Here is a 27,073-nt window from a genome sequence, read left to right as displayed (position 1 = left end):
GAGCTGCCCCTCTCCATCCCAACATTGGCAAAAGTAGTTATTAATTCTATCCTAGCATCTAGATTTTAAAGAAGATGCCTGATTTTCTAATTCCAATATTCATAAATACTTTATAATTAAATAATAAATCCCTTCTGCCTTCCCTAAATGCTGGGTTTTAGATCATTAAAAACAGAAATAAGCCTGAACTTCTATCAGCCTTTGTCTATGGGGTTTTAACAAATTGTAGTGCTCTGAGCTAAATTTAATAAGTGTAAAATTGCTTGTTTGAAATATTCATATGCCGTCTTCTGTTTACCTAATATGAGATATATAACTTCAGCTCACTTCTCTGGCAAGTCACTTGTCAAACAAAAGTGTGAGTACTCTTCCGGCCAAGAGTCCTCATGTCTGCCACTGTTTCTCAATGGGACACAAAAAGGAAAAGAGATCCCCCTTCCACATACAAGAAAATCATGTAGGGGTGACTGTAGCAATTGTCCACATCCTCTGCCACTGAGCACTCCTGGCTTACTGGTAACTTGAAGTGTCAGTGCTGCAGAATGAAACCACATTCAGGTGAGGATGGCCCATGGCTTCAATACAAGCTTGAAGGCTGAGGTCATCTCTCATCAGGGTGGAACATTTCATCTCCTGCTCTAGCCCTCCATTAGCACCCTCCAACATTTTGTCAAAGAAGGAGCCACCTCTACCAACTATCCGCACCAGTTTAGTTGCAGCTGTGAAGAATACAGTTCACAAAGATATATTTCAGTTCCCAGTCAGGGCACGTGCTTGGGTTTCAGGCCATGTCCCCAGTTGGGGACATGTGAGAGGCAACCACACATTGATGTTTCCCTCTCTCTCCCTCCTTTCTCCTCTCTCTAAAAATAAATTAATAAAATATATTTTTTGAAAAAGATATAATGTTGCATCCTCCTGTTTACCTGGTTGTACATATTAGGTAGGTCTTATAGAACAATACTCCATGCTGTGCTTCTGCAGAGAGTAACAATATCTATCATATAACCAAAGCAGGTTGTATATGTAATTCACTGCATTTCTCTACCTAGAATGCTTTTTTTCACAGTAGCTGAAAAAATCTGAAAAAATCTTCCATTTTTCTATACCTTTAAGCACCCCATGACTCCCGACAACTGGCTAGTTCCCGTAGAAGCCGTAAGCTCCTAGGGAAAGCCTGTGGGAAACTCTCCTATCTGCCAAAAGTCTATATGTTTTTATTGCTACTGAACACCAAGGAAATATATTGAGTAGAGGCTATGGGCTAATTATTTTTCTTGTGTAAACATATCACGTGCCCAGGCTAAAGCTGAGGTGACTAGAGCTGGGGTTCCTCTAGGTCTTGAAAAACATTGACCTTATGGCCCGCTCTACCAGAGAGAACACATTATATTACAAGTGACAGAAAATCCAATTTGAAATGATTTGAATAGCAAAGGCAAATTGGTAGCTCATGATTTGTAACTCAAAGATTCAGTGTCAAGTCCTGGCTGGTGTGGTTCAGTTGGTGAGAACATTGTCCTATAATCAAAGGGTTGTGGGTTTGATACCCAGTCTCTCTTCCTTCCTCTCTTTCTGAAAAAAAAACAGTGATAAAATGTCCGCTGGTGAGTATAAAAAAAAGTTTTTTTATTTTTTTAAAGATTCAGAGTGAGGGTTGGCTATAAAGGCTTTGAACCTGCAGCACAAACCAGCTCGTTAAGGACTGGGTTCTCTCCATCTCTGCACTCAGTGTTGGCTTCATCCTCAGTCTCTACACTCAGGGTGGCCCTAGAATCTTCTCACAATAACAAAATGGCTGCAGCAGCTTCAGCACATCCCATCACACCACACCACCCAAGCAGACGCAAGTAGTTCCTAAAGAACCAAGAGGCATCTGCAAACATTCCTTGGGGCTCACCAGCTGTGGCTAAGATGTGTGAACCATCTCTGAACACAGAACTGGTTTCTAGGACATGAGATTGTAGTTTTCTACCCCAAAGAAAATCAAGATGAGAAATGAATTTTGGGTAGTGAAAACAATGTTTATAAAACCTTCCTACCCGTGTGCACTTACCCTATCTTTCACAATTCCCCACGCTACCTGAAACCAGTGAAAGAAACCTCTGCTTATCTAAGCTGATGTAATTTTTCTGTTTTAAACTCAGAGGACCACTTTCCCTAGGTTATGTCATCTACTACCAGGTCCTTAAATACCATCCATGAGCCTTCAGGTCAGACCTTTGTCCTGAATGTTACAGAGATATACTCAACTGTCTGATAGATATCTATATTTATTTTACTCAAAAACATTTGGCACTCTTCTTTAAAAAAAAAAGAATCCTTATCTTTTAGAGATACATGCTAAAATGTTAACAGAAGAAATGATTTATTTGAAATTTGCTTCAACATACTCCAGTGGAAAGAAGGTGGAGGATGCGGGTTTAGCTTAAATCAGATAAATGAAATGGTAGTTGTTGAAGCTGTAGGTGAGTACACATGAAATTACTATATTATTCTTTCTACCTTTGTGTACATTTGACATTTTTCATAAGAAATTTTTAAAAGCACCTCAAACTCAACATGTTTGTGAAATTAAGATATATTCAGCCACACTATATATATTTAGCCACATAAATGGAGACTTAAAATAATACTGACTTTACAAGAGAAAAGGTATTTCTCTTTCATGTAAAAGTCTAATATATCCCTCCACACTATTAGGGGCCCAAGTTCCTTCTATCTTGTTGTCCCACTGTTCCTATGGTGCTCTCTTGGTCTCCGTGGTCCCAGGTGACTTAATGTCATGTCACATTTTGACCAGAAAGAAGGAAAAGAGGAAAGGAGTATGCCATCCCCTTTAAGAGTGCAGCCCAGCCCTGGCTGGTGCAGCTCAGTGGATTGAGCACCAGCCTGAGAACCAAAGGGTCACCAGTTCGATTCCCAGTAGGGGCACGTGCCTGGGTTGCAGGCCAGGTCCCCAGTAGGGGATGTGTAAGAAGCAACCACTCATTCATGTTTCTCTCCCTCTCTTTCTCCCTCCCTTCCCTTCCTTCTAAAAAATAAATAAATAAAATCTTTAAAAAAAAAAAGTGCAGCACAGAAGTCACAAACATCACTTTCACTCAGATCCCATTGCCCAGGGCTTGATATGTGAATTATCCAGTTGCAAGCAAGGCTGGGAACTATATCAGCTTTCTGGGTAGCCGTGTGCCAAACTAAAGACTTCTAATAATGAGAAAGAAGAGAAGAGATATTGAAGGGCAACTTTCGGTCTCTGGCCCATTTTGTCCCTCTAGGTACCCAAATATCCATGTGCGTCCTTCTTCCCACACATTTGTTTCCTCTCTGGAGGCAGAAACCACCAAAGTCCCATCCAGTTTCTTCATCCACCTCAAAGTTCACAATCTCTGGTTAATTCTCAGTCCTCTTTATGATGTTCACATACCATTCCTCATTGTCTGATAGCCTATAAACTAAAAGACAAGTTATCTACCTCAAATCTTCCTGTTAGAAATTGTACAGCAGGAATGGAATAACACACGCGCACACACACACACACACACACACATATTATATCTATCTGTAAAAGAGAAGAATGGGAAAAACACAGCAGCCTCTGATTCATAGCAATCATCAAGTCCTGTGGTGCAGTAATTGCAAAGATTCCCTACCCTGGTAGTAGAGTAAGTTCCCAGGTTATCCAACCTGGCAGGTGCCATTCTAGCTGCCTGGCGGTGAGCGGGTGGGGGAAGTGGAGACCTCTCTCCCGAATCTTTGTCCCTTCCTCTCCATGACCCCATGTTTTGTCCTATGGCCACATATGAAGTAGGCTTTGTAGAATGTGCCCTACTTAGGGTTGTTTAGTTCTCAGAAGGGACTTCTGTGTTACAGGCTTGGGGGCCTTTGTGCAATTCATCATACAACCAAAGGTCTCCTCTGAACATTTTTTGTCTCAAGGCTTGTCTTTTATGGAAAAGGCATGGAGCAGATTCTCCAGAAAGGAACACAGCTCTGCCAACACTTTGATTTTAGGACAGTGAGGTCCATTTCAGACTTCTGTCCTCCAGAACTATAAGATAATAAATCTGTATTGTTTCAGTCCTCTAGGTGTGGTAATTTGTTACAGAAGCCATAGGAAACTAATACAAGAATCTTCTACTTGTTAACGTAGTGAAGCTGTAATACTACTGAACCCAAAGAAGGAGGTATGTTGGAGGGGTGGGAAGAAGGCATGTTGATGAGAGGTCTGCTCCTGACTTTTTGAACACATGGCCTTGTGCAGCGTAAAGGTAAACACCATCAAGCCAGCAGTAAGAGCTTCCAACCAGGTACGTGGTGAGGCCCAGACTGCAGACTTGACCAAATCTCTTTTTCTGCACTCTTCTATCCCTGGCTTTCCCATTCCTGGCACAGTTCTCTGGCTTCTAACACCTGCCTCTGCCCCTCACCCTCAGTCTGTAGATTCAGAATTCTCTTCTCCAGCTCACTCAGCCCCAGTCTTCATGGAACCCTGGGCTCGGCATTCTCCCTTGACTCCTGCGACAAGCTTCAGGCAACAGACCTTCCCCACCGGCCCAACTGGTCCTTATGACTAAGGGAAGCAGGGATTCAGGGAAGAAAAATGTTGTGGTTGGGGGATCATGTTACCAAAGACTCAGCATCAAATAAATCACAGGTTTGACCCATGAAATATTTAAAAAGCAAAGAGAACTAGAAACGTCTATAACACCTAAAAATTGTAATAAGCTGCTCAGGTCTTATAAGACAGAAATAAATGTCCTATCTGCATAGATTTCCTGAGAAGACATTACACTGTGAAGATTATAATCAGCACATTTAATTCAACATTATTAAATCATAAATTCAATAAACTCAAGGAAAATATGCTAATTATATAAATATTAATTACTAATCAGACATTGAATTAATGCTTTACAGATGCCTCCTTTGTATTTAGAACAACTTAAAGAGAAAATCTAGGGAACTCAAGTCTTATTAAAAAATTATTCTGAGCCCTGGCTGGTGTGGCTCAGTGGATTGAGTGCTAGCCTGTGAACAAAAGGGTCCCTGATGCTATTCCCCATCAGCGCACAGGCCTGGGTTGTGGCCTGAGTCCCAGTAGGGGGCGTGCAAGAGGCAACCACACATTGATGTTTCTCTCCCTCTCTCCCTCCCTTCCCTTCTCTCTAAAAATAAATAAAATCTTTTAAAAAAATTATTCTGAAAAATGATCATCGTTTGCAGCATCTATAAGTGAAAAATTGTGAACAAGTTAAATTCAAGAATAGAGCAATAGCTAAGTTAGTTATGCACAGACATAAAATATTATTTGATTATTCATATTTATCTTTAGGAAAAATGTTAACATTAGATATTGCTTATTTTATAGTAAATGAAAAAGGCAAGATGAAAGATGATATACAATATGGTTTCAACTCTGTAAAATTCTGCATTGAGAAATATTAGGGTAGAGTCACACGATGGATAATTATATGCACTGAAATGATGCAAAGGAATATCTATTGATATAGAAAAATATTTACATTGTGTCCTTGGGTGAAAAGGGGACATCTGTTATGATGTCAGTTTTATTTTTAACTTTTTATTTATTGATTTTAGAAAGAGAGGAAGAAATATCAATTTGTTGTTTCACTTATTTATGCATTCATTGGTTGATACTTTTATGTGTCCTGACCAGGGATCACACCCGCAACCTTGGCGTATTGGGACGATGCTCTAACCAACTGAGCCACCTGGCCAGGGCTATTATGATGCCAGTTTTAAAAACAAATGTATACATATACCTCAAAATATCTAGGGAGACATACATGAAATGAAATAGAATTATCTTTGTGTATAAGGTAAATTTTTATTTTCTCATTTTTAGTTTTCAGCATTTGTCTAAATTTTTCTATAATCATCATATATTAATTTTTAATGGAATATAAAAATATATAATTATTTCTGGTAAGAGGAAAATACTCAAAGAATGTACCCGACATTCTTAATAGTAGTTAATAGTAGTTGCCTCCATGCTGTGATTTTTTTATGCACTCTAACATTTCATTAAAAATACATTGCTATCTTTCTTTTTATTAATGGTTAAATTTTCTTAAATTCTCTTTTATTGATGTTAACATAGCTATGCCAGCTTGACTTTGGCCTGTACTTGCTTGCTACACCTTTTCGTATCCCTTTATTTTTAACCCTTCTGTAAGTCTTTGGTTAGGCATATTTTCTATAGTATAATTTGAAGATCATATTGACTCTGACAAGGTAGGTCTTTTAGTTTGCTATGCATTGGGTGTGTCCTGATTTTTTGCACATAAACTACCATCTTATTCTGTGTTTTCTATTTATACTTTTGTTTTTCCTTCTTTTCTTTTTTCCTGTCCTGTTAGATTAGCAAAAAATGTCTATCTCCCACCTTTTTCCTCCCTGGTGTGAAGGCTCTATATTATGTCTCTCTGATTTTGGAGGTTATCTTCCACTTTTGAATAATACATTTAACATGTATAACAATTTAACACATTTTTTTCTAACAATGTCTGAAGTCATTCAAAAGTTCTATGGTACTTTGGAACAGAACCTTAGCACAGGCTATTTCTGTCTATTCTACCATCTTTATCAGGCTCGCTCTTGCCAACATGTTTATGGCCTTGCAGTTACAATATGATTGCCACAAACTCCATTAGCTATCACGTTTACATTCAAGCAGAAAAAGGAATGGGATGGGGAGAAAGTTTAACTGATAAGTTAGGCACAGTAAGAGATTAGCAATAATAAAATTGGGCAATTTAACGACATACCTCTTTATTAAGAAAGCTAACATTTTCTCATATTTTACTAGTAGAATTCCAACTAGGTTGCATTGACCAGAACCAAATCAAAATACCATCCTAACTACAGAGGAAGCTAAGAAAATTAAGGCAACAAAGTGTTAGCCAGTAGATGAAGATTCCTTCCCATTTTAGGCAAAACTTGAAACTGGCTCATAAAGAGGGAACAAAATGCATCTCTTTTAACTGTGATCTGGAGCAAGTCACTTTCCTCCATTGTAAAATTAGTACGTTGGACTAGATTATCTTTGTTGATGTGTGGTGATGAAGGCCTGGGTCAGGATAACAATAACAAAGTAGAAAGTGTTTGAGAAATAGTTAAAGGAAAATTCAAGAGGTTTGAGACTAAATGAGCTCAGCCTTTTCAAAAATTTGCATTTTTTTCATTTTTTCATCCCTACCTACTAAACAGCTATGTCTTATTTCCAATTTCTTTTATTCAAAGGTTTATGTGTTATGACCAGCACTGCTCTTCCACTGATCTGTTCAGGATTAGTTTTTTCATCTGTTAAAAATGGGGACGACTTGGATTCATAGCTCCTTTCAGCTGTAAAGTTTATTGATTTTTAACAAATCAATTCAGCCAAAGTTTATTAACTACTTAAAGTTTGATATTGATTAGAGAGAGGGAGAGAGAAATCATCAATTTGTTGTTCCACTTATTTATGCATTCATTAGTTGCTCCTTGTATGTGCTCTGACTGGGGATCAAACCCAAAACCTTGGTGCATAGAAACGAGGCTCTAACCAACTGAGCTATCCCAGCCAGAGCTCACTGAATACTTTGTATAACTAAGGCATCTTTCCAGATTCTATGACAACATAAAGATGAGAAAATGTGGTTATTATTCACAGTATAATAATGTGATATAAGGGTTTATAATCATCATCATCATCATCATCATCATCATCACCATCATCACCTATGTTTTTACTTCAGGCCTGCTTGCTTACAACATAACATTATTGGAGCCTAGTGCAGAGATAGTTTGTGTTTTCACCTTAGGTATTTCCACTCCTGGCTCCATGTATTTGAGGTTGTTTCTATTTATTCATTCATTCATTCATTTATTTTTATTTTGAGAGTACATTTATTAAATTTGGGGACAGTGAAACAAGAAGTGCTTAGGATAGAAGAAGCAACAGCAGACAGTCTAGTTGGGACTGCTTCAGCTCACTGAGAAGTCAGGGAAAAAGAGGCCTTGGAGACAGGGTCAGAGGGTTAGCCAGGGATGAGCTGCAGCTGTACATTGCTCCCCTGTTTGCAAGTCTTGTGGGACCCCTTAGAGTTTAAGAAATGCATGCCTATTGGGGAAGAAGAGGGGGAAGGGAAACACACTAGCTTGCTCCCAGAAGGAGGAGCGCACCATCTGAAGTTGTTTGTTTAAAAAGGAGACAGCATAGAGAAAAATGAGTGAGTAGCAGGATTAGCTTCATTTTAGGAGAGTCCATGAAAATGAGATGGAGTTGGGGATACAATAGCTTGCTAATCAGACCTCTTGCTCCATAATAGCTTACCTAGCTCTTGAGATGAAACATTTCTTCTTGACTTTGATTGATGAGGTGACATTTTGTAAAAATTTGTATGTGCTATTGAATAATTTAATCACTTTATTGGCCGTATAGAAACTTAACACAGAATTAACTAATACCATATTTTGTCATGTATAATGCACACTTTTTTTTGCCCAAACATTTGAGGGGAAAATAAGGGCGCGCTTTATACATGGATAGTGCTAATTCTGTACCCATGTAAATGTTTTTAATTATTTTATTGATGCTTATGCATTAAAAGTGTAACTCTAGAAAGCAATAATGATATCTGTATGCAAAATAATACCCTGGAATATGATAACTGGTTTTGTTTCTAAATATAAATAAATAAAAATTGAATTAAAAACTAAAACAAAAGATTTTTTTCCTGAAAGTCTGAGCCAAAAATGTGGGTGCACATTATACAGCAAAATACGCTATGTACACTTTGCTCTCATTACTCTTTACCTCTGCAGCATGATCCTGACTCAACGTTGCCTCCTTTGGTTTCTGCCGGTTTTCCAGACTTGGTTCTCAAGTCTTTTAGTCAATTTTGTGAATTCACTGGTGTCCTCACCATACATTTGCTTATTGTTTATGTGAATTGGTATTGTTTCTAGTACTTGCAGCTGAATGCATCCTAAATGTCAACTAAGTACATCCTATAAATTTGCTAATGTTCAACCATTTTTGACCTATAACATTTTAATTTTATATGGTTCAGTCTAACAGAATTTGGTAATAGGAAGTGCAGTACCTAAAATGTGGAACTGATTGATTCAAGGAAGAGCAGGAGAGGGTGTAATGCCCCACTTTTCTGGGCCTGCAAAGAAGTCTTTCTTATTTAGCAAAACCGAATAGCTGTTAATTGTTAATCAATTGTCACCGAAGTAGATGGAGTATATAAATATATTCATTGGGATATGGAAAGATAATCAATAATGTACTTTTACATTTTTCAGCTAAAAAATTGAAGAATTAAACTTAACTAATATTTAATATATAAACTGACATTAGTGTCCTTGCTCAATTCATACATCAAATAGTTTTATGTCACTAAGGTTTGTGGCAGATATGAATTTAGGTTTTCTGAGGCTTGATATGCCTATATTTTGGGAGCTTTCTTAAAGAAAAAGAACAAAAAATTATGAATACAGAACAAGGTATGAAAGCAAATTGTTATTTAGAAGAAACAGGAATTTAAATTTCCTGTGATTTTCTCATAAACAGAAAAATCATTATTTAGTGTATTCCTGCCCACAGAGACTTCTTTTTTGACTTGGGCATCAAAGAGAAGCATATCTTCCACTTGCAATTTTGCCTGTCTCTTTAGACTAATTTTCTAAAGAATAGTACCTGATTTCCGATACTATTCAGTAATTTCAAACTTTGTTTCTCTTTCACTACCCATATCTAGTGCCTAGCATAGTTGAACTCACTTAGGTCATGATATGACCTCTGGCCTTGCATCTTTGTATCACAGAAGGTACGTGAGTCATCCCAGTGGCAGTAAAAATATTCCTGGAAAGCATTCCTATACCAAATGGCTAACAATAACTTCCACAGAAGCACTTTCTATTAAACTCAAACTAAGTGTACCCCCTCATTCAACTTCCACTTTGATTCAAAAAGATGCCTGCCTGGTGCACTTCCATCCCCAACTGACATGAGGCAGAGGTGTATGACAGAGAAGAAAGTGGAGTGGAAAGGAACAGTGGTCTCAAACAAATTGTCCAAGGAGCCCATGAAGTGGGGGTGGGGCTTTGAATCATTAGCTTCTTTCGCTTCCCACATAATCCCCTTTGTTGGGCAATCCAGTAAAAAGAGAGGGACTTCTTCCCCAATGGAGAGGATTTTAAAGGGAGTCCCTCAAACAGACATTTAACATACTTTACTTGTAGTGTATTATGATGCATGGCAGTTTATGAGAGTCCAGGTACATAGAATTAAAAATCTATTTTCTAGCTTTAAGTAAGCTAACCATCACAAAATGCCCAAGTGTCTTAAAAAGAATCCTGAGAAACCCTGGTTCATAACTAATAGTAATAATGTAAGTACAAGTGAAAGGCAAGAAAATGGCAGAGCCAACATTTGTATGCTTCTAGTATGAATTCTCATCAACACTGCAATAAGATGAAAACAATGACAGTGTAACCAGATCTGGCAAGAGTTGGCCCCCAAATTTCAAGACTATTTGAAATATGCATTTATATCCACTAATGATATGGTTATGATTAGCAAGACATTTAAAAATCGTGCTTATTTCATTATATAAAATGTTATATTTGTATGATCATGGTATAAAATGTTAATATGAAATGCCTTAATAAAATGTTTGCATTTACATATGTTATGATTGCACATTTATAAATATTATACTAGTCGAGGTGAGAATTTTTACAAGGCTGGGGACCACATGGCTAAAGTATGGCCTGTAGTACATTAGAACGAAAGTCATGTTCCTACAGTGATTATGACATTTATTTATTTGGAGTAAGTTAGTATGATAGCATGTGTTACATATTTATGGATTATGGATTTTCTCCAACCATCAGGCTTTTGTCTATGTCATCCAATGGGTGAAATGTGTTAAACAATCTTTACCGTGTCTGCTTAGCTCAAAGTAACCATCTTTCTTGGACAATTTTCCACCCTTTCCAAACTCAAGAGTAGAATTTGTGAGGCCTGTTTTAACTCTGTGACCCTGCCCCCTTAGACAAACTTGATTGGACGAGTAGACTTTTATAAAAACTGAGGTAATCAGTTGATTTCTCTTTAGATTTTGTAATTTAAACTAAAATAGATGGCCATTTTCTTGAATGGTGGTGATTTAAACTCTGGAGCATAGCTATGTTGCATAGCTATGTGCACAGAGAGGAGAAATAGTTCCTTTATATGGAGAAGTAGATGTACAGAAAACTTTATTTGCCTCCTTTCCAACTCCTTTACTACTCTTCCTAAATATTTGATTTTATATTGTTGGAGTGATGCAATTATGGGGTGGGAGTCGCAGCCAAAAAATGTGGGCAGCTTCTAGAAGCTGGAAAAGGCAAGAAAATGGATTCTATTTTGGACTTCTGATCTCTGGAACTATAAGATAGTAAATTTGTGTTGTTTCAAGCCACTAATTTGTGGTAATTTGTTACAGCAATAATATAAAACTAATGCAGGTGGGCTAGAAGGAAGTTCCTCTGCAACAGTTAACATACAATAGTTAAATTCCTCCCAAGGAACTTTGGACTTTCAATTCTATGTAGATTTCAATAATAGAATTTCAGAACTGAGAGGGACTTTCATGGAGGACCTGAGGTAAAGGATTTCTCTAAGGTTACTAAGCTAGTCAGTAGTAAAGCCAGGACAAAAACCCAAGCTTCCAATTTTTCATCTATGTACATTAATGACTACAAGATGCCTAACAAAAAGGCTGGTGTGTGTAAGGTATTCAATAAGTGGCAGAGTTTTTGTTGTTGTCATCATTATGATTATGCACGTTTTAAATTTTAACATTTCATTTTTAAACATTGACAAGAAAGGAGGCACCCTATGTTAAAGAACCCAAAATTCAACTGCATAAATTTGAAGACCTAATTGGCTTTATTGAGAAACTCATGAGTTGGGCAGCATCCCATCTAGTAAGTAGAAAGGTGTGCTGAGGAGCTGTATGGACAAAATGGATGGCTTTTATAGGCAGAAATGGGGTAGGTTAAAAAAGTTAAAAGAGTGAATTATTTCAGGCAAGGTCACCTTTCCTTAGTGGAAGGAAGAGGATCTTACCAGGCAGATTACCTCACTAGTGTTAACCAGAAAATGCCAGATTGACTGGCTTAAAATTCTACTCCTGGAAGAGGCTGAAACTTCAATTAGGTTAGGTATTCAGTCTTGGTAGGACTTACGACAAGTGACTCCATGTGGGGTCTATTGTTTCTTTTTTATATCTGAGACAAGCCCTGACCAGTGTGGCTCAGTTGGTTGAACATCATTCTGCAGAGAGAAGGGCAGACGGTTTGATTTCCCCTCAGGGCGCATGCCTGGGTTGCAGGATCGGTCCTCAGTCAGGCACATGCAAGAAGCAACTGATTGATGTTTCTCTCTCACACTGATGTTTCTCTCCCTCTCTTTCTCCCTCTCTTCCCCTCTCTCTAAAAATAAATAAAAATCTTTAAAAAAAAACCCTGAAACAAAATTCATAGTGCTCTTGCCCTTGGGGGCATTTTCAGATTCAGACAATATGGTTGAGTGGTTAAGCTGGAATTTTGACATCTAGGGGAATAAAATATGGAGTCTAGGTCCTGTCATGTGGGGTGTCTCTGGTAAGCCATGTTTTGGGCTGGTCCTCAGAATGACAGCTCCCTGGGAGGTAAGGGTGAACCAAACTAACCCCCAAGATTCCCGATCATCTAGATTAGGGTGATCCTATTTGCTGGTTCTCCAAGATCCTGCCAGAAGAAAATGAAAATCCTTTATTAAAGAAAAATCATAAGTCTCACATTATTTCTTCAGTTATGTTGAGCACACAAAGAGAGTCAGGTAACAAGACAACATGAGTGAGAACCAGCATAAAGAAAACATGACAAGTAACTAGAACAAAAACCCAACAACAGACTCAATGGGACTTCAGATATTGAAATTATCAGTGTCCCGGAGTGGGTCTGCCTCAGGCCAGCAGATAGTGTATGTGTTCTTGACTTCATGCAGGAAAGGTTTCACAATATGAGTCTAGGTGATTTTGAGAGTGCATTTATTAAAGCTGGGGAGAGTGAAACAAAGGAATGGCTTAGGGTAGAAGAAGCAATAGGAGAGAGCCTAAGTAGTGTTCTGCTTTGGCTTATGTTATAGGGAAAAAAGTGAGCCACACTGGGTTTCATGGACTCACTGAGAAGTAGAAGTTATGGTGAAAGAAGTGAGCCCAGGTGAGACTGCTTTTAGCTCACTGGAAAGTCTGAAATAGAAAAAGAACAGGAGAGAGCCTAGGCGGTGCTCTACTTTGGCTCTCTAGAAACGTGATAGGAAAAAAGTGAGCCATGGTAGGGCTGCTGTTAGCTCACTGAAAAGTCAGAAAAAATGGGGCCTTGGAGACAAACTCAGGGGATAAGCCCAGGAGCAGTTGTTGCTGCCTGCTGCTCCCCACTGCTCCCCTGGTTGCAAGTCTTGTGGGGACCCTCAGAGTTTAGGAGAGAAAAGATGCATGCCTGAGAGGAAAGAAAGATGTGGGAGTGCTCCGAAGACAGCTTGTGCTGTCTTTGTCTTGAGGGTTCTTCCAAACATACATAGTGAAAGAGCAGAAAATCAAAGTCTAAGAGAGAAAAAAAATCTCAAAAGCAGCCAGGGAAAAACCCCAGTGAACTTCAAAGAAACAGCCATCCTGCCCTGGCTGGGTAGCTCAGTTGGTTAGAGAGTCATGTGGGAGGTTTGGGGTTCAACCCTCTTGGGGTACATACAAGAGTCTATCAACTGGAGCTGCAAGTTGGTGTTTCTCTCTCGCTCACTAATAATAATAATAATAATAATAATAATAATAATAAAAAGAAACAGCCATACTGACAGCTAATGTTTTAAAGGCAAAAACAGGTCAGAATCTTGAAATTAGTTTGAAGTGTACTGAAAGAAAGAACAAACTGCTTCTGTTGTCAAATCCCCTTCTCTGACTCTTCTGTCTTCTTTCACCTGTGATTACTTTGGACTCACCAGGAAAATAAGGATAATCTCACCTCTATATCCTTAACGGAATCATATCTGAAAAATCCATTTTGCATTGTAAGGTAGCATCTTCACAGTTGTGAGGCTTGGGATGTAGCCTTCTACGATGGGCCATCATTGTGCCTGCCACATCACTATCTTTTACCATGAGGGGCTCTTCTATAAAGCCCCATAGGAAAAAGGAAATCAGTACAATATTTTCAAAAGCAGAAAAGGATAGGGCATTTTGTATACTAGTTCATTTAAAAGTAGTTGAACTACCATCAACCTTCAACCTTGGTGAGGTAAATATTGTTATCCTGATTTTAAGGTTCTGAGATTGAACATGAGAGAAATTAGGTAACTTGACTGACGTCATCTAGCTGGTAAGTCTCTTACTAGAAGTTTGCAACCCCATCACCAGATTGGCCTTCAAGACTCCAACAAAGGTTTTTCCACCATATCCAGAACAGATACTGCTCGGCTTGTCATTGTATGAATGATTTCTGGCCACTCTGGATCTTAGGAAACACACTTTAATTTGGTGGGAAAGACACAATGACGGAAGATTTCAAACTGGGAGACACCTTTGAATCAAGTATTGGTGGTAACAGCGCTTCCACGTCACTCCGGTTAAACTCCATCCACTCTATGAGGCCTCGGTACCCTCTGCTCGGAGTTGAGATGTACGGACCTAATAACACCCTTTTCAGCGTTATGCCCGCCCCCCGCCCCCCCCCCCCCCCCCCAGCGGCGGGAAGGGGCATTCTATGATTCCGTGAGGGAAGCAAGCCCCTTGCCTCAAGATGCCTCCACCTTGTTGGGTGGGCTCTAGGATGACTGCGTTCGAGTTAGAGGCATCTGAACTATTCCAAAGAAAACCAACTGCAGACGGGGGGGGGGGGGGAATGAGGGGCAATGAACGAGGAAAAGACGACGCAGGTGGCCGCGCTGTAAACATTAACAGAATGCAAATAACCTAAGTAGCATGCAAATAACTCAAGATAACCTTCAACGGCTATCTAGCGTCCCCCGAGCGAACGACACGCCGTCGGCGTCCGAGCGAGGACGCTGAGGTAAGTGGACGCTGTCGTCGCTCTCCAGGCGCTCACAGAACGCTGCGCTACACTGTGTTTAATGGGGGACAGAGAACTCCCGCCTTTCTAGAAGCCCAGCCCTAGCTGTGAGAAATGTAAGAAAAACTGCGAAATGAAAATATACAAAACGTTCGAGTACGCCACGGGCGGCGAGGAAACACAAGCTGTGAAAACTGGGACGCCCCCCGCCCCGCGCCATCCTCCCAAGGCCTAACTCGGACGCACAAAGGAAGCCGCCTCCGCCCTCGCCCTCGCCCTCAGGGAGGTGGTTTCTCCTCTCAGCCCCGACGCTCGGCTGCCGAGGCGACCTCCGCCCCCCCACCTCGTGTCGCCCAGGCGCCCCTCCTCAGCACCCCTCCCCGCCCGGTGCCTCGGAAGTGACGCAGCGTGCCCCGCCCCCGCCGCTAGATCGGCTGCTGCTGCCGCTGCGGGCGGACCTGCAGGAGGCAGCGGCGGCGGCGGCGGCGGCGGCGGCGGCGGTGGTGGCGGCGGCCCAGGCCGAGGGAAGATGGCGGACGGCGTGGACCACATAGACATTTACGCGGATGTGGGCGAAGAGTTCAACCAGGTACGTGAGGGCCCGGGCCCACGCCGCTGAAGCGGGAGGTGCCGCGGCCCGGGAGAGGACTTGGGCCCACCGCGGGCTGTGAAACGGCGCGGCTGCAGACCATGCGCCTTGGCCGTCCGTGGGCCGTGCCGCCGGACCCCTGCGCGGTGACCACCCCCCTCGCCGCTCGTTCTACCGCGTCGTTTCGCGGGCCGCGGGCGGTGCGGCCCTTCGCGGGGCCGTGAGCGCGGACGCGGGCCGCGGGGTTGCCGCCGCTGGCCGCAGTGGCCCCGCCGCTGGCTCCTCCCTCGCCGCCGCCTCGCTCCCCATTGTTGGCGGCGGCCGACGGGCGCTTCCCGCCGCGCTAGGCCCGGGCGGTGGGGCCGCGTGTGCGCGGCGGGAAGAACGGGCCGCCGCCGCGCCCCGTCCTCCGCCGGGGGTCGAGGAGGAAGCCCGGCTAGGCGCGCGCCATCCGCGGCCTCCTCCCCGGCCGCGCCGCTCGGGCTCCGATTTCTCTCCGCTCCATTTTGTCTTTCTGTCCGCGCACGGTCGCCTCATGGAAGGCCGCATTCGCCGCCCTTTGTAACCCGCGCGCTGGCTTTCCCTGGGCTCTCGCCCTGTTGGCGACGGGCCTCGGGCCGGCGTCTTCCTCCTTCCTTCCCAGTTTCTTAACGGCGGCTTAGCGGTGGGCGCGTTTGCAACAAGTCATTTGACTTTTGGACCCACGGCTCGAGTTAAAAGTCGGTGCACTGGCCGTGCCTCGGTGGTGGAGGGCTTGCGGTGCCTTCGAGGCCCGATCATTCTTGGCCTTTTTGATGAAAATCCCTGGGAAGCTAGGTGGTCTGGGCCAAAAGGAAGACTTGGAAGCAGGATGGTTGGATAGAACAAAAAAGATGGGAGCTCAGCTAGAGACCAGAGAAGTGATTAAAGAACGTTCGTCCGAAATTCTTAGGATACCCTTTAAAAATTAAGGGTTGTAGATATGACTTGACTTTTAAAAGCAAAACGCCCAGTGTCCTCCGAGGGATCTGCTTTATGTTGTGGAGGGTTAGATAGGTGAGAGTGCAAGGTTTTCCCGGTGTCTCACAGGTCACAGTCGGCCTAGAAGCCGCCGCCGCGCCGCGTGGGGCATCCTTGCAAAGGTCTCAATTGTGACCAGAGTAGTGCGGTTTAAGCTCTGAGCCTGCCGTTCACGTCTTTACTGCCCTTTATGTAGTAACACCTTTTTAAAAATCATGTGCCTAAAACTGTAGTGCACCAGAAAGCTTTATTTTTTTATATTTCCAGGTCCGTATGAGAAATTTAATAAAAGTCTACCGGTCAACTGTGTGTCTTTTCTCCCTTCATTAGGGATCTTTTGTGTGACTACGGGCTTAAGTTTGTTTGTTTGTTTTATTTGGGAAAGCTAGAAAGCCTTATCTTTCTCTTTTTCAGGAATGACTTTGTGGCCCTGGTTTCAACATTACAAAAGAAAAAAAATTTTAGTTAGCTTTAACTGTTTCTTACTCCATTAGAGACCGAATATGCCTAAATGTAACTCATTGTAATCAAACGTTAGGTTTTAAAATCTTCGTTCTTTTTATTGTGCTTGTATTTGGAATATGTGATGCCTTAGTTATGTCAGTGACAAAGTAGAAAATCATGTGGAGTGCTGCACAGTCAGATCTAATGCCTTTAAGGCCAGTAAAGACCTCCAGGCATTTTTTTCCTTTTATCAAACCAGTTCAACATTTCATCCAAAAGCGGGCTTTACTTGCAACTAAAGGAACAATGAAATGTTCAAGACTGTCTTCCTTAGCTTTTCTTACACGAGTATATATACTTTGCTTTTCTAAACAAAATAAATGAAGAATTGAGGTGCAATTTTAGAACTTGAGCTTCTTCAGGACCTCTTTGTGAAATGTATTTTAGACTTTCCCAGGCTTAATTTGGATGAACATTTCTCTTATCTTGTATAGATAGATGGAATGTTACTTGTTTATCTCTGTTATTACTAGTGCTGACTGAGCAGGAGGTAAGAAGAGATTAAAATTTTGTGGCCCTGAGGAGGAACTGTTTCATTGGGTTCTTTTGAAAATGTAACTTTTTGTTGATTGTACCTACAGCATTTTATCTCACACATAGTTGTATAATTTTACTAGTAAAATATTTATACCTTTGAATACTATTTAATGGGATTAAATAGACACAAAAGGATAGTTGGTTTTCAAGGTTCATCCTGTTTTTTAATTATTTATTGATTGATTTTTAGAGGCGGGGGGGAAAGAGAAACATTGATTTGTTGCTCCACTTAGTTATGTGTTCACTGGTTGATTCTTGTAAGTGTCCTAACTGCGGAATCGAGCCTGCAATCTTGGTGTATCAGGAGGGCACTCTTAATTAACTGAGCTACCCTGCCAGGGCTCATCCTGTTTTTTTAAATGTTACTATTACTGATTTTTTTTCTGATATTTTTATTACAATTAGAGGCAACTACAAAATTATTACTGATTTATTTAGTTTGCGCTATATTATTAGCTGGTGTCATTATTTGTATTGGTTGTTGTAGTAAACTTATTTTACTAAAACTTATTTTATTGTAGCTGAGTAAAATGTTTTACTAAATATTACCAGTATTGACTTATTTTAGCTTCTAAACTGCTGTAAATATTTTTTAAAAATTTTCTTCTTTAATGTGAGCTGCAGTTTTCATTGAATTTGTGTACTTTGAAATTCTTTGTAGTCTGCCCTGGCTGCTGTGGCTCAGTGGATTCAGTGTGGGCCTGTGAACCAAAGAGTCGCCAGTCCTATTCCCAGTCAGTGCACAGGCCTGTGTTGCCGGGCAGGTTTCCAGTAGGGGGCACACGAGAGGCAACCACACATTGATGTTTCTCTCTCTCCCTCCCTTTCCCTCAGAATAAGAATAAATAAATGAAATCTTTAAAAAATAAAATTAAAAAAATCTCTGTGGTCTCTTTTACATTTCTTCTATTTTATTTATTTTTTAATTATTTATTGATTTTAGAGGGGGGGAGAAAGAGAGAAAGAAACATCTATTTGTCTACTTAGTTTTGCATTCGGTGGTTGATTCTTGTACATTCCCTGACCAGGGATCCAACCTGCAACCTTGGTGTATTGCAATGATGCTCTAACCAGCTGAACTACCTAGCCAGAGACTCTTCTATTTTAAATAGTCATACTTTTATGAAGCTGTGTGTGTGTGTGTGTGTGTACTTTGGAAAAGCATGATATAAACTCATTTCAAAAAGAATAAAGTTGAAGGGGAGAAAAGGCACAGGGACTGGGCTATTTTTTATGCAAACGCTTTAGTTTTTAAATTGAAGGTCTTTGGATGTAACCAAATTGAGAACAGTTGTTTCAGTGGAAGGAGAGTTTGAACCACTTCCAAATCTCTGAATTAACTTGAATTTGGAATTGAGAAGAAAGCAGTTTTGTTTTAGCCTTTTAGTGTGTATCACTTTAATTTGAACTAGGATTTGTACTCAGATACAGTGTTACTAGCCTAATATTTAATAATTATAGACTTTCATTTTTACTAAACTCAGTATAAAATTTTAAAACTCAGTTGTTCAAAACATTTCTTGAGTTTCTATTATATGCCAACAAGCAAGGATGCAAAGTTTAGATAGAATGCACTGTAGTGTGGGTAAGTCACCTACATAATTTTAACACTCTTGACAGGTTGTGTATTGTAGAATCCACTCCTTTATGTGTATCTTTACCTGTAGAATTTTTGTTGGCAGGGAAGGGGAAAGTCAACAATTCTATGAACTTCAGGAAAGCTGATAATGTATGTATTGAAGTATTGTGTGTTTTGCCTGTTGAGGATCAAAAGCTCTGAATGTAGAATTTAGTTACTGATCTGTCCAACAATAGGTCACTGATAACAGTGCTGCTTTAGTAATCTGACCACCCAACTTTAAAATGAAATGGTGTGTTGGTAGTGGCCAGGAAAAAATTTCATTTAGAAGTTAACGGACCCAGACAGCCTCCTAAGTCAGCTTGCCTTTATTTCATGAGTCATTCTACTGTATATTTAATCATTATGTATCTACTCTTGCCAGTTGTCTAGCCAGTATTGGTAAGTTGAGTTTATTAGACAAATGTCAGTGAAACCTTATTTCTGAAAATTTTATATTTACTAGAAACCCTTTAAGATACAGATGTAAGGTTGAGAATTGGGTAGGTAGAGACTGATTCAGAAACTTGGGATGGAAGTGTTTAGGAAAGTTAGAACTCTTCTTTATTACTATTATTTTTAAAGATTTTATTATTTATTTTGAGAGTGGGGAAGGGAGGGAGAGAAACATAATTGTGATGATAGAGAAACATTGGTTGGTTGGTTGGTTGGTTGGTTGCCTCTTGTAACCAAAGTGACAACCCATGCATGTGTCCTGACTGGGAATTGAACCAACGGTCTCTTGCTTTGTTAGGATGACGCCCAACCAACAGAGTCACACTGGTCAGGGTCTCAATTCTATTATTTTAAAATGTGACCCATTTAGCTGCCTATAAATTGTCTACTTTGCGTTGTTTATGTGGGATATTTTTAGTAAGAAGTTGGCTTCCTTACTGTCAGGAAGGGAGCCAAGTTGAGCTTTTTACAGGGATTACAAACTAATTTTAATATCTATTCAGTATAATTAAACAAAATCAGAAAATGTATTTGCTTTCTTAAATTTCTATTTATTGATTTTTGAGAGAGAAACAAATATTGATTTGTTCCACTTATGCATTCATTGATTGCTTATTGTATTGTTCCCTGACCAGAGAGCGAACCTGCAGTCTTGGCATATTGTGATGGTGCTCTAACCAACTGACATGCCTGGCCAGGGCAAAAAATGAATATACTTTTTAAAAAATGAATAGATATTATATTGGGTTATCTGATACTGGATTTTGTGTGCTAGTATTTTTCTTTCTTGATATAGAATACATTTGTAAATACAAAATGTAACTTTCCTGTGCTTACATTTCTCTAAATGGAAGTGACTGTTAAATTCCTTTGATTTCCGCCCCCCCCCCCCCCACACCAGTGGTGGGGTTTTGAAATAAGTGGCCTTCACTGTGCCATTACTGGTAGTATCATATAATACAAGAATGACATTACTACAGTTTTTGGACCAAAAGCAGTGTTGGGCCTGTCAGGAGGAATAGAGCATATGGTACATCTATACCATGGTCATTCCAACAGTGGTATTCAGTATATACAGTATATCAGTGACACTAAAATTTTATGGGAGGTGATTAGGGAAAGTATGTCTAAAAATAACTCTTTGGGAGGAGGGCGATGGTGATAATGAAAAAAAACTGTTGAGAAACATTGCTTTGAAAAGGAATTAACAGAATTTTGATTACTTTACTGTCCATGTTATTTTTCAATGTTTCTCTGACTTGGCAACCACTACTTGTATGTCATGTATATTTTGAAGTGCAAAATCTTGAGAGGATACCTAGCCTTTAGAATGATTGTAGTGATTCAGAACATAGGGAAAGAAAAGTAGATAGTTAGGATTGTGCAGCATTTGGTATCTAAAATAATTAGAGGGGTAATGTTGATATTTTCTTGTTTTTGAATGCCATTAAAATTTCCTAAAGATACTAATTGAAAATGCCTTACATAGTAGAACCTGACATTGTTGACCAATTCCTTTTGACAAAGTAGAAGCCATGTTTTTGTTTGTCTAGTACACTTTCAGAACTCTTTACATGATACACATTTTGCATAGAATATGCATGTTTTCCCTCTTTTTAAAGTGGAAACAAGCCCAGGCTGGTGTGGCTCAGTGGACTGAGTACCTGTCTGCAAACCTCAGGGTTGCCAGTTTGATTTCCAGTCAGGGCACATGCCTGGGTTGGAGGCCAGGTTCCCTAGTAGGGGGTGCTTGAGAGGCAACCACTCATTGATGTTTCTCTCCCTCCCTTCCCTTCTCAAAAAAGAAATGAATAAAATATTTTTTTTAAGTGGAAACAAAAGGATATGTTCTTTTTTTCTCTTTTTTTCCTTTTTTCTTTCTTTTTCTTTCTAAGTGTTTGATTCTGCAAATTTCAGAAAATAAACAAATAACCCCATTATCCTAATATTTTCTGAGGGAAGAAAATCAAATTTTAATTTATGATGACCTAAAATCCCAGTGCCAGGCCTGAAGGCAATAAAAGGATATGTTCTATATATTTTTTTTAATGCGGAGAATAAGTGTGATATGCTGAAACTGAAAAGGAAGGTTACTGATACTACCAAAGAGTATGTGCTTTGAGTTGAATTTTTAGTAATGACAGCAGATATATTTAGAGTCATTAATATTTTTTCACCACATCCAAATGTATACTGTTGGGGCTAGTAGTACAGGCTGTGTGGCCTGGGAACAGAGCCAAGCTCACCAGTCCACATGGAGATCAAACTCCAGGACCATGGTCTCAATTAGCATCATACTTCAACCAATTGGTAGTAGTCTTAACTACTACCAAATTGGCTGATCCTTAATATTGGTAGAATCATATCAATATGGAAATTTGGTTAGTGCCAACATAGGAATGCATGGGTGGACAAAAATAGTGATTGTGATTGACCAGGTTAGTGTAGTTACAGTTATGTTTGTAAGTTATCTACTTATGTAAACATTGTCCTAGATTTACAACCAATGAAAAATCAAATAATGTGTTAACATGTTTAGTGAAATTATAAATTCAAATATTTTTATTTTAGTCTTGTTATTAATAGCCCTTGCATTCTTTTTTACTCTCCCTCAGACCACATATTATGATTATAGTCTCTGCTGAGGAAATACAACTCGCTTTATATAATAATAGTAATAGTTCTTTTTGAGGTGCAGAACCCTGCTGCAAAATATTTTAAAGGACTCACTACCCCTTGTGGGAAGCTTTTTAGCATTGCAAGTGTGTGGAACCACTAATTTTTACTATCACTGCAATTTGAGCATGTTACTTTGTTTAACAAAAACTCAGTTATGAAAAATTATTTTGGTACTGCTGTACAAACAGTACAAAATTATGGCATTATTTAGTGACTTGTGATATTAGTTTCTGATTGCTAAAGATGGCTTTGTTTTATGGCTTAACTTGAGATTTTGGGGTCCATCATTAAATGTCTTACACTCTATCTCATAACAAAATTATTATGTAAAGATTCTGTTGTAAAATTAGTAAATTGATTGACTCTTTCATGCAGAAGATTACCTGAAGATGACTTTACAAATATCAGGTGCCTTTGGCTATGTGTAGAAATGGTATTTCTCCTAGGTTTTTTTCTATTCTCTCTTAAAAAATTTTACTCTGTGCCTTCATTCTGATTAACACTGTGTTCCACTGGGGGCTATAATAATATTTCGTTGATCTGTTCAGAATCATATTACAAATGCTGTCTCTAGGTCATTCTCTGTTTGTGTAATAGTCCCTAAAACTATTAGCTCCTCTTGTTGTGCCATTTGTATAACAGTTCCTTTTTAATAACAATAAACTGTATTGATGGGAGGAGATGAGTTATGTCTGAACTTTTTGAGTTTGTTGCTTTGTACCTGTGATTGCCTCTTTCTTATCTCAAATATAGGGTGGGGCAAACATAGGCTTACAGTTTTGAGTAAGCACCTTTATTCTTGTATTTCTATTTATTTTATTGTATTATTTTCCATACAAGCAACTGTAAACGTGCTTTTGCCCCCACCCTGTATTCTACATCACAGGAATAAAATAATTCATATCGATTTTAGGTACTTACTGGTGGAAAGGGAGAAAGATGAAAATAGATTTTTCTCTGATATAGCGAGTTAAGCCTGTGGTCCAGTAATGGTTACCAAAGGCAGTTGTAAGTGGTGTTAAGTGTTCTGCCAATCCCTGCATTTCGTTTTGTTTACAAATTGAACCCTCCTTTTTCATTTTTCTCTTTATATGTGTTTCTTTTTTGTTTTCGTCGTCTTGCTTATTTCGGCATGCAAGTGGCATCCTCTAGCATTGCTTTAATTCTGGTGACAGTGACAAAGCTTTTATATCCACGTTCATGTCCTTTTTTTTTTTTTAAGATTTTATTTATATACTTTTAGAGAGGGGAAGGGAAGGAGAGACATAATGTGTGCTTGCCTCTTGCACGTCCCACACTGGAGACCTGGCCTGTGCAACCCAGGCATGTGCCCTGACTGGGAATCGAACCCATGACCCTTTGGTTCACAGGCTGACACTCAATCCACTGAGCCAGGGCAATATCCTTTTTTTCTTGCTAATTAACTAGATATCTAAAAAGTCAAGTAAGCATTAATTCTTTGTTGACTGAGAATAATAAAGCTATTACTAGACGCCAATTTGTATAGTTTTGCTTGTTTTTTATTGATTCTCTTTCCCTTGTTCATTTGTTATGACATTTGGAATTATTTACATACCCACATTTCATCATTCCTTCCCTATGGCTTAGCTCACTGCTTTTTTCTAAAACTAATGGATTTCGCAGTGCTAGGAAACAAGATCCTGAATACCACAGCAAATAGTAGTTGTGTTTTTCTGCAGATAAATATTAAAGATTTGTAATGGCCCTGATTTTTGTTTGTATTTTTGTGTCAGTTTTTAAGAGCTCATCTATTTGTATTAATTTGTGTATTATTACTTTTACTTTAAGAATATTTTACTTTGAAGAAAGGGTTTACATTATTTGTTTTGTCTCTATGTTATTCTTTTCCTAGAGGAACATTATTCTCTGTGTTATAACAAGTAGTGAGAAAATTGGATTTATTGTATAGCCATTTATGGGCACTGTTCAAGAACAGGTGTGGCATAAAGTGAGATAAGATTTTCACTGATATCTTTGGGCCTTTTTTGATCTTCCACCAGATTTTTAAAACAAATAGTTCAATGAATTTCTAAAAGTTAATAATTCAATGAATTTGTATTCTATTTAGTGTAGTAGTCTGTTATATAATTTAGAACATTATTTCTGTATCTCAGGAAGCTGAATATGGTGGGCACGATCAGATAGATTTGTATGACGATGTCATCTCTCCATCGGCAAATAATGGAGATGCCCCAGAAGATCGGGATTACATGGATACTCTCCCACCAACTGTTGGTGATGATGTGGGTAAAGGGGCAGCACCAAATGTTGTCTATACATATACTGGAAAGAGAATTGCATTGTACATTGGAAATCTAACGTGGGTAAGTAAACTTACCATATGAATTAGATTATTGGCAATTGATTTTTAACTACTCCAGCAGTGTTACTAGATTGGTTGTTCTGTATGCTTGCTTATGCCATGAGGAGAGCAATAAAGTACCTTTAAAACATAAATTCCAGATCTTCTAGTTTTGAATTCTGTAGTCATTCAACTTGTTTTGGTAGAGATTCTAATTAAATACAGTTCAACTATTTTGTCTTCAAGTCAGTTGTTTTCTCCCACATCTAGACTTCATCTGTCTCAATTTTACAAAGAAAAAAGCGTTCACATGAGGTCTCAAACCAGGATTCAGAACTGTAGGAGAGAAGGATGCACAATTCATATTACACACTTGTTGAGTTTAATTTCTGCTCTTAAATTTGAAATCTGATTTATGGAAATACTGCTGTATACATTATCTTAATTTTAGTCTATAAGACTGTAAGATTAGTGGTTGGCAGTTTCACTAACTGGATGTTTAATATAACTTGTTAATTTTATTAGCATTAAATTTTAAATACTCACTAAAGCAGTCCTATAGAATTTTTACATCTCTACTTGGAAACATGTATTATATATACTTGGATGTTTAAAAATTGTCTAGTAATCAAAACTTATCCTTCCTGAGAAGGAGACTTGATTTTGGGACAGAACAGTATACCAGTGATTTTTAAAAAGTCGATTTGAGAGAGAGGAAGCGGGGAGAAAGAAAGAAACAGTGATTTTGTTGTTTCACTTATTTATGCATTCATTGGTTGATTCTCATAATATGTGCACTGGCTGGGAATTGAACTCGCAACTTTGCTGTATCTGGATAATGCTCTAACCAATTGAGCTACCTGGCTACGGCCTATTCCAGCTATTTTCAGCTGGAGTGCCACAAGAATTAAAACATGCAACACATGACTGTCTAGTCAGGGCAATGACCTCTTTTTCCTTAGATTGCCAAGTAAAAAAATGACAATAGCCAACGCAACAGTAGCCCTCCGGTGTGAATGAATCAACATTATACCTCCTTTTGTCAGATCAAAAATATTTTTTGTTGTGCCGCAAAATTTTAGTAATTAGCTTATGTGTACCATGAGGTGAAAAAGGTTGAAAATTGCTGCAGTACACAGATGATGTATTATAGAATTAACATTGAAACCTACAAAACTTCATTAACCAATGTTACTCCAATAAATTCAATAAAAATTAAAAACTTGTCCCTCTTCCACTTTCCTAATAGCATTTTATTTTTAAATGTTTACATTTTAAAAAAACTAATTGATCTTCTACCATCCAGTCTGACAATTTTATAATATTGGAGACAGTAGCAGTATAGAATGTTTGCTAAGTAAGGCTTCGAATCTTAGTTCCTCTATTTATTAGAGTGTGATATTGGACAAACTCTTTAGCCTTTCTATAGCATATGTAAAATGGGATTAATAGGACTTGTAAGATTGTTTTAAGAGTTAAATATTTGATTTAAAATACATGATAGGTACTCAATACATGTTAGTTTTTTCTTTTCATTTTTAAATTTTTTTAAAATGGGATTTATTTCTCCCCAAAAAATTGCCTTTAAGGGGAAGAAATGACAAGTAAGATTGATTTTATTGAAAATTTAAAATCTTTGCAGTTTAAAGTTGGAAGAGACCAGAAACTTACTAAGAGTTAAAAAAAAAAAAAAAAAAGTCTATCTCTAAGGGTTTGTATCTTCTAATTTCTGAAAATTATCAAGGAATGAAGTTTTGTCCTCAGGTCCTTACATGCTCTTTTAAAATTGGAGACTGACTTACAGTAACTGCATTTAATTGCACTGAGTATTAATTTTCTCTTACTTATTTTGAGTTTACTCTTAAAACCTAAATTGAAACAATAAAAATCTTGGATATATTTTGATGCTTAATGAAGGGGAAATGTCTTGCAGTGGACAACAGATGAAGACTTAACTGAAGCAGTTCATTCTTTGGGAGTAAATGATATTTTGGAGATAAAATTTTTTGAAAATCGGGCAAATGGCCAATCAAAGGGGTAAGTTTTTTTTTTCCTAATATAAGTTAGTAACTAGTTAGTATTACAATTTTGGGGGTAAGTTTCCTTAAAGCTAATGTTAACTATAAATGTGTGTAGGATGCTTTATTATTCCCATTGGCAGGAAGTTCTTGGGCAAGGAATTGTACTTAATTCATTCGCCATGTGATCCAGCTCACTAAAACTAGTGGAGCTGGAAGTGTGGACAGCTAATGTCTATTTAATT

At 38.8% G+C, this 27,073-nt stretch overlaps 1 protein-coding gene and 1 non-coding gene across 6 annotated transcripts in view; one reads left to right on the top strand and one right to left on the bottom strand.

The window, feature by feature from the left end:
* The first annotated feature begins 15,507 nt into the window (after positions 1 to 15,507).
* CPSF6 (cleavage and polyadenylation specific factor 6) overlaps positions 15,508 to 27,073 on the top strand; it is a 34,201-nt gene continuing 22,635 nt past the window's right edge. The window contains exons 1-3 of one of the 5 annotated variants that reach the window (XM_053921154.2): positions 15,508 to 15,694; positions 24,623 to 24,832; positions 26,744 to 26,847. In XM_053921154.2, coding sequence (XP_053777129.1) covers positions 15,635 to 15,694; positions 24,623 to 24,832; positions 26,744 to 26,847 — 374 coding nt within the window. In that variant the 5' untranslated portion in view covers positions 15,508 to 15,634. The remainder of the gene's footprint in view (positions 15,695 to 24,622; positions 24,833 to 26,743; positions 26,848 to 27,073) is intronic. The other 4 variants (XM_053921152.2, XM_053921155.2, XM_053921156.2 and 1 more) reach the window with 4 other exon arrangements.
* LOC112319209 (small nucleolar RNA SNORA79) lies at positions 21,701 to 21,842 on the bottom strand. Its single transcript, XR_002976310.1, has one exon. It is a non-coding gene; the product is annotated as a small nucleolar RNA SNORA79 (small nucleolar RNA).

Source organism: Desmodus rotundus, chromosome 3, assembly GCF_022682495.2.
Source record: "Desmodus rotundus isolate HL8 chromosome 3, HLdesRot8A.1, whole genome shotgun sequence".
In the NCBI taxonomy this organism is placed as follows: Eukaryota; Metazoa; Chordata; class Mammalia; order Chiroptera; family Phyllostomidae; genus Desmodus; species Desmodus rotundus.
Note: the sequence above shows the minus strand (reverse complement) of the source record. Positions and strands in the feature narration are given on the sequence as shown.